Source organism: Stegostoma tigrinum, chromosome 42, assembly GCF_030684315.1.
Source record: "Stegostoma tigrinum isolate sSteTig4 chromosome 42, sSteTig4.hap1, whole genome shotgun sequence".
NCBI classification, from domain to species: domain Eukaryota; kingdom Metazoa; phylum Chordata; class Chondrichthyes; order Orectolobiformes; family Stegostomatidae; genus Stegostoma; species Stegostoma tigrinum.
Window position 1 is genome coordinate 16,483,066 of NC_081395.1, and position 12,016 is coordinate 16,495,081.

At 43.5% G+C, this 12,016-nt stretch overlaps 1 protein-coding gene across 1 annotated transcript in view; it reads left to right on the forward strand.

The window, feature by feature from the left end:
• The first annotated feature begins 80 nt into the window (after positions 1-80).
• Positions 81-12,016, forward strand: part of LOC125449233 (zinc finger protein 91-like) — a 37,596-nt gene continuing 25,660 nt past the window's right edge. The window contains exons 1-5 of the mRNA XM_059641636.1: positions 81-208; positions 6,399-8,058; positions 9,984-10,150; positions 10,850-11,023; positions 11,299-11,506. Coding sequence (XP_059497619.1) covers positions 6,786-8,058; positions 9,984-10,150; positions 10,850-11,023; positions 11,299-11,506 — 1,822 coding nt within the window. The 5' untranslated portion in view covers positions 81-208; positions 6,399-6,785. The remainder of the gene's footprint in view (positions 209-6,398; positions 8,059-9,983; positions 10,151-10,849; positions 11,024-11,298; positions 11,507-12,016) is intronic.

A 12,016-nucleotide genomic window follows, 5' to 3' on the forward strand; every position in this document is an offset into this window, starting at 1 on the left:
CCTCCAGCCCCGCCTCCTCGTTCACACCGATTGATTGGAGGGCCCAACGCACCATCTTAGTCATCCAGCCCCGCCCCCTTGTTTCCACGGTTTGTTTGGAGGACTCACCGGCTCATGCTTGATCTTCCAGTCCTCAGTCATTAATGACCGGTTCCCACCGTTGATTTGCAAAACGAGCAGTTGCGGGTGCTGGACCTGAATGGACATGGTGAGTTGCAATCTCGGGATCCGGTCTCAGAACCCACAACGAGAAAGTTCTGGTTCCATATCTGCACCGTGGCACCGCCGGGAGTTAGGGCCGGGGTCCCATTTTGTACAGGCCGCGAAGCCCTCTGTTAACCCGAAAGGGTCTCAGCAAATAAGTGGCCGACTTTTAGGGAAATCAGACCTAAAACAAAGAACTGTGTAAGTTGACAATGTGAAACAAAATCAAATATTGCTGGAGAAACTCGGCATGTCTGGAAAGTGGAGTTAACCTTCGAGTAGGAGCAAATTACTGTAGATACTGGAATGTGTACTGAAAATAAAACACGCTGGAGATCACAGCGGGTCAAACAGCATCCATGGAGACACAGCAAGCTCAAGCTTCGAATCCACGTGACTGCTCATCGGAAGTGAAGTGAAAATGGGCAAATGTACACCAATCACTTAACCTGAGCTATCAACATCTTTCCTCCACCAGCACTCGACACTCACCATCGCCACGCCTCACCCCTTCTCCAACTGCAGGAGAAATGCTGCCCTCTTCCCAACTTCACTTCAGCTCTGCTGAATTGTCTTCTGGACTTGAAGGGTCGGCATGCTCTCTCATTGGATGCTGTCTGACGCGCTGTGATCTTCAGCGTTTATTATTTTCAGTTAAGGATTTGAGTTCTCCATTTGTATGGCACCATTCTCAGATTGAAACAACTCCATACAATTCACTGGAAAGTTGCAAGACAAACTGTAATATTGAGACTCAGAGATGTTAGGACAGGTGACCAAACGATGGGCCTAAAGAGAAGTTTTCAAGACTATTTTAAAGCATAGAAATTGAGGTAGTGAGGTGGAGGGATGTAATTCCAGAGCTTCAGGCTGAGGAATACAGACACAACCATCAATTATGTAAATGTGGGAATACTCCAAAAATCCAAATTAGAGCACCACAGACACCTCAAAGGGTTCTAGGGCTGGAGAAGATGACAGAGATATGGTAGGGTGAGACCATAGGAGGAAGGAACAGAAGTAGGATAGTTGGCTGATTGAGTCTTCTCTGCCATGCAATGAAATCATGATTCAACTGATGATTCTCAACACTGTCCTTTCCCTATAATCCACAATTCCCATACTGATTATAAATCTATCCATCTCAGGATTGGGTATACTTAATGACTCAGGCTCGACAGACCTCTGTGGTGAAGAATTCCACATATTCTCTTCCTTCAAATGGAAGAAATTTCCCCTTGTCTCTGTGGTAACTAGGCAATCCTGTACTTTGAGATTATGCCTCTGGTTCTAGACTCAGCCACGAGCGAAACAATTTTTCTATATCCTGTCAAGCCCCTAAGAATTTTATATGTTTCAATAAGGTCTCTTCTCATTCTTTTGAAGTCCAATGAACATGAGCCCAAAAACAAAGGTTGCTGGAGAAACTCAGCATGCCTGGGGCAGCATCTGAAGAGAGGAAACAGGTTCAATGTTTGAGTCCAGTGAATCATCTGCAGAACAGGCTCAATATACTCAACCTTTCCTCATTATACTCTATGTTGTGTGAATTTGCTGATGGAGTCATAGTCTCTAAATAACTGAGTGAATTGATCCTTACACAAAGGAGGTGAGTAGTGCATCCACTGTGACTCACTGATGCATAAGCAGGTTGAGTAACTGAGTCAGTATTTTCTAGCATACAGGGCATCTTCTTGGTATGATAATTTTCCAGCTTGTGTGTGTGTGTGTGTGTGTGTGTGTGTGTGTGTGTGTGTGTGTGTGTGTGTGTGTGAGTGACAGTTCTTTTTGTTGAAGGTCAGGTTGATGACGTGGTTAATCAAGCATGAGAGATTCTGGGGTTTTAAGGTAGGGACATGGACTACAAAAATAAAAAAAATTATGAACAATCTGTATAAACATTGATTTGGCCTGAATTTTAACATTTTACTGAAGCACCGTTTTTCAAGAGGAGATAAAGGCATACTCAAAAATTGTTCCGCTGATGAGTAACTTCAGTTATTTGGATAGATTGGAGACATCAGGACTTTTCTCCATGGAGAATGGGAAGTTAAGAGAAGATTCAGTAGATGTGTTCAGGGTCATGAGATGCCGGGACAGTGAAAATAGGGAGAAAGTGCTCTGGTTGGTGCAAGTATTATGAACCAGAGGAAACCAGTTTAAAATAATTGTGATAAAGTGATGCTGATATGAGGAAAAATAAATTGCTTCACTGACAGTGGGATCTGCACAGCACTGCCTTACAACATGGCAGAGTCAGATTCACTTGAGGCTATTAAAAGGGAATTGGGCAATTATCTGAAGATATCAAAAGCAGAGGGCCAAATTCCTCCCTCTGTACTGTAACCAGATCCAGGAAAAGAAATTATGGGTCTTCGTGCTTTGCCTCCTTCTGGGCCACAATAACCCCAATCACATCTCAACATCCTTCTAGTTTCCAGAATTGGAAACCAATGTTACAGTGGAGTCACAGTGGTTTCAAACTGTTTCATATGCACTTAGCAAAGCACCTTGCCTTGCCTACTGCCTTCTGTTATTCATAAAGCCCAGTGAAAACTCAGATTTAGTTTTCATGTACTTTACAACCACAAGTTTGTCAGACATTTAAACACAATATGGTCGTTCATATTTTGCAACCAACTCTGCTTCATTCAGTCTGGCCCCCTATCTATGCATATCCAGCTTGCAACATTCAAAAGGCTTGCCCAGCTGAAAAAAAAATTACACCAAAAACAAAAAAGTACTGGAAATCACAACAGGTCAGGCAGCATCCATGGAGAGAGATCAAGCTAATGTTTCAAGTCTAGATGACTCTTCATCAGAGCACTTTGCCTTAATGGTAATAACATTCTTATTTTATGTTGAAACTGACCACATTTACAAATGCCTAGCGTTGTAGATAGTCAACAGCAAAATATGATGGATGCTGGAAATCTGATGTAGAAACAGAAAATTCTAGAAATTCTCATCAGGCCAAGAGTCAATGGTTCAGGTCTACAGTGTGTACAGTTTCGGATTAAAGAGTCACTGACCTCTGCATAGATATTGTTAGATGTGTTGAACAATTATAATAATTCCTATTTCTATTAAAGCAAAAAATAACCCATTTTGTCACCCGTCCAAAAAGCAATCGGATTTGTTGATAGCATACCATTTTCCTGCAGCACGAAACCCAGCAGCAGTTTTGAGTTAAACCGATGAGCTTTATTTTTGGAGCATACTGATATGAAGGAAAGTTCATCGTGTCATTTTGCTGCTAGCTGGTCTTCATGTGTTCTGATGGCTAGTTTTCTTCCTGTCTGTCCAATGTAATGTTTGTGGCAATCGTTGCGTGGTATTTTGTAAACTACATTGGTTCATCACGTCGTGGGTACGGAGTCATTAATGGCAGTGATCACAAGGATCAGTTTAACTGGGACAATATAGCCATAGTTGCCCAAGCCAAACATAGACATGCATAGGAATTCCTAGAGGCATGGTTCTCAACCCATAATGAAATCAGCAAACTTATAGAATCAGACCCCATATACAAACCCATACAGATCAGAACCAGAAATGACACAACTCACCATAACAGACTGGACAGCATAAATTCCAAATGGAGTAAAACAACATTCTTTCATCGAACCCTCAATGATGATGTTACTTAACATGTTGATGAAATGTCTGAATGAAAACAAGCCAGCCCAGCAAGCAAGTCAACAACCTCACCCACAACCCAAGCTACCAATCTTTGCAATTGATTTGGGACTGACATGGCCAGGGCCACATTAAATCAAGTGGTGATTTATTTTTGATTTTAGTTTTATTTTAGTTTGAAATGTTATTCATATGGTTACTTCAAACTAAAATGCAATTATTTGCAACTGGAAATATAGTGGCTGAAGGGATTCAACGAAATGTGAATTTAGTCAGTACAGAGAAATATTAAAGTTGAGCAGGAGAGAAATACAAAAAGTTAATGGTTCAATTATAATAGTTCATTAATATTGTATGAATAAAACTGGAGCAATGCTAAAATTATTGCAGTAAATCGTAGGGAATTGTACAGGTAGGAAATAGAATTAAAAACTCTTCAGACTTATCTGCACGTTCAGTGCTCTGTGTTGGGATGAAATAATTTTAAACACCTACGAATGTGCTCTGAAAATGACAGTAGTGCCTTCAGTGGGCCAGCGCATGTGTGAGAGGTCAGGGTGATGATCTGGGATGGACTACATCTGGAATGCACCCTGGCTGCCAAAACAATGGTCACATGGAATTGAGTTCTCACTCCAGAACAATAGGATCACAAGCAGTAGAACTTTGTCACTGAGTCGGGTGCCTGCCACACTTTTGTTGAGAGCATATTGAGGTATGAGGCAACTGCTTGAGAGATGGCTGGTACTGTCTGAGCCTGGCATCCTGAAAGCATGGGCCTTGGTGATCAGAACCATATGTATTCCCCACTCCAACTCAATGATACTACAATAACATGGATCTGTAGTGCGCAAATGCAGGAGAGGCTGTTTTGTTCTCTATTGATATACTGAACCTTCTGCCCCAGTGCAAGAGTGAGTGATTGTCAGTGTGAGCTGAGAATACACAACAGTTAGTCGTGAAACAGATTGAAGAATCAAAAATTCAAGAGATAATGGATTAATAAACTCAGGGAGCTGCACAAATCTCAAGCATAAACCTAATTAGAATGATAAAACTGAAAGCAAATATATCACTCACTTTATTTGTTTCAGTTTCAGTAAATACTGAATGTCAATGTAGTGGCTTTTCAGAAGTTTCTGATTGATTTATTGTAGCGTGTACCAAAGTACAGTGAAAATCCTTGTTTACAAACAGTACAGACCAATCATAGTAAGCAAGGATGTACAGATCAAAAGATTAGACAGAGGTAGAGTTTACATTGCACTGGGCATGCACTAGGCAAGATCATGTTAGCAAGATCAATCATTATTTGAGGGTAGAGAGTCCAATCATCAGTCTTTAAATAGCCAGGAAGAAGCTGTTCCTGAACCTGCTCATGCGTGTGTTCAGGCTTTTGTAACTTCTACCTGACGGAAGAGGTTGCAGGGGATCATTGCCAGGGTGCGATAGATCATTGATGTTGGCAACCTTTCCGTGGCAACGAGCTGTGTAAATAGAGTCCATGTATGGAAGGTTGGCTTCCATTGATGGCCTGGGCTGTGCACACCACCTTCTGTAGTTTCGTACAGTCCTGGGCAGACCAGCCATACCAGGCCATTATGCATTTGGACAATGTGCTTTCAATGGTGCATGTGTAGAAGTTGGTGAGGGACCTTATGGAAATGCCAAAGTTCCTCAGCCACCTGAGGAAGAAGAGACATGGTTGTGCCTTCTTGACTGTTGCACCTAATTGGGCTGTCCAGGACAGGTTGTTGGTTAACGTCACTCCTCACAACTATCTGCTCATTGTTAAAGTGATCTCCTATCAGATGAAGAGATAACAAGGTGTCGAGCTGGATGAACACAGCAGGCCAAGCAGCATCAGAGGAACACGAAAGCTGACGTTTCGGGTCTGGACCCTTCTTTCTGATGCTGCTTGGCCTGCTGTGTTCATCCAGCTGTGCACCTTGTTAACTCAGATTCTCCAGCATTGGCAGTTCCCACTATCTCCTATCAGATGAATGTGTTTCTATATTTAATAAAGTTTACAAACACCTCACTTATCCGTAGTGTCTGGCTGGTCTACCCACAATGCCACACGTTGTGAAAAGCCCGGTGCACCGAAGTAGAAGCAGGTTGTGATTTGAGCATGCTCAGTGTCAGTCGTGGGGTAGCCTGAAAAGGAGCAGATGGTTCAGGCGGCTTGACGAGACTGAGACAGGCTATGAATAACAATTGCAGCATTGAGGCTTGGCAACATTGTCAAGCCTGAGACTCCAAATAGGAACCTATAGGCATGTTTACCCCACAAGCAGGGAGAGGTCACGGGGGGAGCGGGCTCACGACTGCCATCTTGTGAGTGGGAGTCAGGGATATGGAATGAGATCTCTCCAAATGGTCCTGGCAACTGTCTACTCGCAATCTCGGTGAGGCAATGACCCTGGCAACTGGTGACCATTTTGTTGCAGGAGTCAGATCTTTCTCATGAAATGACAGTTATAGCTTTGGAGAAATAATGAATGGGGGAAGTTCGATGTGTCTTTTCTGATTTTTTTAAAATCCTCTATTTACAGACAGGGAAGTCTAATTGAACACCACGTTAAGATGATACAGTCACTGCATTCATCAGGACCTGAATATCATTGGACTTTGAATATGAAAGGAGAAATGTCTGTCAGCTTTGCGAAAGGGGCAAGATTTCTTACCTCAGTGATTGACAAAAAACTGAAACTATCACACACCCCAGAGTGAGAATGTACCAGTTCAATGACGGTGAAAAGAGCTTTAACCAGTTACAAAGGCTGACTGAGAGTGTTCCAGTGCACTGACTGTGGAGAAAGCTTTAACAAATTACGCAGCTTGAAAAAAAAACAACATTCACAGTATGGAGAAGCTATCCAAGTGTTGTGTGCCTTAAAAAAGCCTTCAACTGATTGTTTAATCTGGAGAGACACAAGGACATGCAAAGCATGGAGAAACCTTGGAAATGTGAGGACTGTGGTAAAGGATTCAATTATCCATCTCTGCTGGAAATTCATCGACGCAGTCACACCGGTGAGAGACCATTTATTTGTTCGGTGTGTGGGAAGGGATTTACGAAATCATCCAGCCTCATGTACCACCAGCGAATTCACACTCAAGAGAAGCCGTTCAGCTGCACTTATTGTGGAAAAATGTTCAGACAGTCATGCAACCTCACTGCACACCAGCGAATTCATACTGAGGAGAGGCCATTTAGTTGCACTCACTGTGGAAAAAAATTCAGGCAGTCGTCGAATCTCACTGCACACCAACTAATTCACACTGGGGAGAAGTCGTTCATCTGCTCTGTGTGTGGGAAAGGATTTGCTCAGTCATCTGGCCTTTGGTCCCATCAGCGAATTCACACTGGGAAGAAGTTATCCAGTGACACTTGCTGTAGAAAGAGGTTAAAGTCTTCAGCTGACCTCGCGTCACAAGATGATCCTGGAGAGAAGCCATTCACTTGCTCTGTGTGTGGAAAGGGATTTAGTCAGTCAGGCAGCCTCCTGTTACACCAGCGAATTCACACTGAGGAGAGGCCATTCAGCTGCACTCAATGTGGGAAGAGGTTTAAGCATTCAAACACTCTCACTGCACACCAGCGAATTCACACTGGGGAGAAGCCATTCACTTGCTCCAAGTGTGGAAAGGGATTTGCTCAGTCATCCAACCTGGTAGTACACCAACGAATTCATGCAGAAGAAAAACCTTTAAACTGCACTCACTGTGGAAAGTGTTTCAGATCTTCTTCGAATCTCATTGCACATCTGCGCACTCATACTGGGGAGAGACGGTTCATCTGTTCTGTTTGTGGGAAGGGATTTACTCAGTCAGCCAGCCTCATGTTACACCAGCGAATTCACAGTGGCGAAATGCCATTCAGCTGCAGTCAGTGTGGAAAAAGGTTCAGACATTCATCCACCCTCACTGCACACCAGCGAGTTCACACTGGGGAAAAGCCATTTATTTGCTCCATATGTGGAAAAGGATTCACACACTCGTCTGGCCTTTGGTCTCACAAGCGAGTTCACACTGGGGAGAGACAATTCAGTTGCATTGCATGCAGAAAAAGGTTCAGATCTGCATCTGATCTCAATGTACATAAGCGAGTTCATACTGGGGAGAGACCATTCACTTGCTCCACATGTGGGAAGGGATTTACTCTGTCATCCAATCTGCTGACACATCAGAGAATTCATAAGCGTAAACAGAGTAAGAATTCTGCTGTTAATCACATTCAGGATTAATAATTGATAGTTAGTACTTGACAATATCTCTGATGTTAAAACCCCAATAAGTCATAGAGTCCTACAACATGGAGACAGGCCCTTCGGCCCAAACTGGTCCATGCTGACCAAAATGTCCATCCATGCTAACTCCATTTTCCCGCACTCGGCCCATGTCCTTCTAAACCTTTCTTATTCATGTGTTCATCCAAATGCTTTTTAAATGTTGTTAATTTATCTGTCGTAACCACTTCTGCTGGTAGGCTGTTCCATATGTGTACCACCGTCTGCGTTTTAAAAAAAACGTTGCCCCTCAAATTCCCTTGTATTCATAGAATCCCTACAGTGTGGAAACAGGCCCTTCAGCCCAACAAGTCCACACCGACCCTCAGAGCATCCCACCCAGACCCATCCCCATCACCCATAACCTATCTAGTCTACACGTCCCTGAACAATATGAACAATTTAGCATAGCCAGTCCACCTGGCCTGAACATCTTTGGACTGTGGGAGGAAACTGGAGCACTCAGAGGAAACTCATGCAGACACGGGGACAGTGTGCAAACTCCACACAGACTGTCACTCGAGGGTGGAATCGAACCCGGGTTCCTGGCGCCATTGGGCAGCAGTGCGCACCACTGAGCCACCATGCCGCCCCTCCTAATTACTATTCTTTCCCCTCAGACCTTAAGCTGATGCCCTCTAGGCTTCGATTTCTCAACCCTGGGAAAGAGACAAATTGCATGCATCCTAAGTGCATGCATGATCCTATACACTTACACAAGATCCCCCTCAGTCTCCAATGCTCTAAAGAAAAGAGTCCTATCTCGTCGAACCTGTCCCTATAATCCCGTCCCTTGAGTTCTGGCAAAATCCTTGTAAATTTCTTCTGCATTCATTCCAGTTTAATAACATCTTTCCTTCAGCAAGGTGACCAAAACTGAACACAATATTGTAAATGCAGCCTCACCAATGTCCTGTACAACTGCAACATAACTTCTCAAATTCTGTACTCAGTGCTGTGACTGATGAAGGCCAGTGTGCCAAAAGCCTTCTTCACTACACTGTCTACCTGTGAATCCACCTTCAGGGAGCCATGCCACTGCACTCCAAGGTCCCTCTGTTCCACTGCACTCCTTAAGACCCTGCCATTCACCATGAATCTCCTACCATCATTTGACTTTTCAAAATGCAACACTTCACACTTATCTATATTAAACTCCCTTTGCTATTTTTCGGCCCACTTCTCCAGCCAACCAAGATCCTGCTGCAATTTCTGCTATCCTTCCTCACTGTCCACGGTACTGTCTATTTTAGTATCATCCACAAAATGACTAATCATGCTTTATACATTTTCATTCAAATCATTGATAGAGATAACAAACAACAATGTGCCCAGCACTGACCCCTGAAGCACACCACTCATCACAGACCTCCAGTCCAACAAGCATCCTTCCACTATTTACTCTCTGCTTCTACCATCAAGCCAATTGTGTATCCAATTTGCTAACTTTCCCTGGATTCCATTGTAATCTAACCTTCCAGTGCAACCTATCATGGAGAACCTAATCAGAGGTTTTACTGAAATCGATATAGACTACAACTACCACACTGCCGTCATCAACCTTCCTGGTCACTTCATCAAAGAAATCTAACAAATTTGTGAGACATGATCTCCCACGCACGAAGCCATGCTAATTACTCCTAATCAAACCTCTGCTCCAGAAAAGAGCCCAATGATCCAGGAATCTGAATCCTAACCCCTGTACCAATTCTTTAGCCACACATTCATTTGCCATATCCTCCTGTTCTCACCCTCACTAGCTCCTGGCACTGGAAGTAATGTGGAAATTACCACTGTCAAGGTCTTAGTTTTTAACATTTTTCCTCGTTCTCTGTAATCATTCTGCAGGACCACATCCTATTTCTACCTATGTCATTTGTGCCATGTGTAGTGACTTCTGGTTGCTCATCCTCCCCCTTGAGAACATTCTGCAGCCAGTCCGTGGCATCCTGGACCCTGACATCTGGGAAGCAACACTGCATCCTGGATTCCTCTCTGTGGCCCCAGAATATCCTGTCTGTCCCCCTAAATATCTAATCTCCGATCACTGAGATCCTATTTACATCTACCCTTTACTGGTGTGCCCTAGAGCCAGTTGTAGTGCCACCAACCTGGCTACTGGTGCTTTTCTCTGATGGGGCATTCCCCCGCAACAGTATCCAAAACGGTATTCTTGTTTTTGAGGGGAATGGCCACAGCAGAATCCTGCACTCTCTGCCTACTCCCTTTTCCTTTATGGTGGTCACCTAGCTATTCTGTACTTGCACTTTAGGTGTGACCAGCTCACTAAAACTCTAATCACTGATGTGCTCAGTATCTTGGATAATCCCGAGTGCATCCATCTTCAGCTCCCTAACATGGTCTCCCAGGAGCTGCAGCTGGGTGCACTTCCCGCAGGTGTAGTCATCAAAGATGATGGAAGTTTCCCTGATCTCTCAAATCCTGCAGGAGAACTATGTCACTGCCTTAACTACTGTCTGAAATGCTCTAAGACTAAAGAGGAGAGTTAAAAGGGCTTTACCTGAGCTTACCTGTACTTATTGCTGAGCTGCTGCTCACCAAAGCCTGACGAGCCAGTACCTTACTTCTCACTCTGCTACCAACAGATTTTCAATAGTACATCTCTCTCCCTTTTTTTTGAATTAGTGGAGGAGGGATAGAAGGAAACACTACAGTGATGTAATGTTTGGAGCTTATGCACTTCTTGATACCAGGCCCACAACAATTTGCTTGTCTGTGCAGGTGACATGCTTCCAGACTCTAATGTATGTGCCAAAGTGATGCCTCTCCCTATTGTTTGGCCTCTGCCGGACGTCGTCTTCCTGCTGATCACGGGCTGTTGCCAGACGATCCGCTCCCCAATGCAGGTGATGCTTCCAGGCTCTGATGTACGAGCCGAAGAGATGCCTGACCCTCTCAGTCACCTTATGCTGGACCACTGAAGTGTACCTGTTATGATTTTTGAGGCTGCAGTTTCCCTTGCATTGTCTTTTACTTAATTCCAGAACTCCCAACAGGAGCTTGATTACAATAAACTTATCAACTTTTACTTTAAACTTCTGTTGAGCTTTGGTGCAAACTCACCAATACAGTGTCTGAAAAGTTCCATTGATGACCATCTCCAATTAGGCATTGTTGATTAATCCTTGCTAACTATTCTTAGACTTGCACAGAGCAGCATTTTGGAATTAAATTATCAAGGTACACGAAACAATGTGATGAGATACTTTACAGAAAAGTGAAAGCTTCATTGATCAAGATCATTAGTGAGGAAATTTGCAAGTTTCTGAATTCAATCATTTTCAACACAGCAGCAGCAACATTTGGTAAAACCAGAACCCGTAACAAGGACTGGTTTGAGACCTGTTCAGGTGTGACATGTCATTGACGAAAAAAACAAAACTGACCTAATGCACAACAGCAACCCAACATGCTAGAATTTTACACCACCTGAAAGTAGCCAAAGCTGTGATATAGACAGAGCTTCTGTGCAAAGAATTGTTGGATCAAACTTGTCAAGGAATCCAAACTGCCTTGACAGTGGACATGTTGCATTATTTGGGATCAAGTGGAGCAACAAGGTTGAAATCACATTATTTTAATTCTCACTGACAAATGTAAATAGATGCCCCACTGGACACTGCACAACTTTCAGCTTACTTCCTCTGAGATGCACATTTGCCAGTTTTTGTTTGGCATTTTCAGCAGCTTCCAGTTGCCATTAAGTTTGGCAAGGATCCCTCATCACTTGAATTAGAAGCGACCCTTGATTGCTGAGCAAGCAGAGAGATCCCTGGCAAGGATGGAATCACAGCTGAACTGCACAAATACAAAAGTCTGATCTATTGCTGCACATACACAACCACCTATTCTCTTGGAAG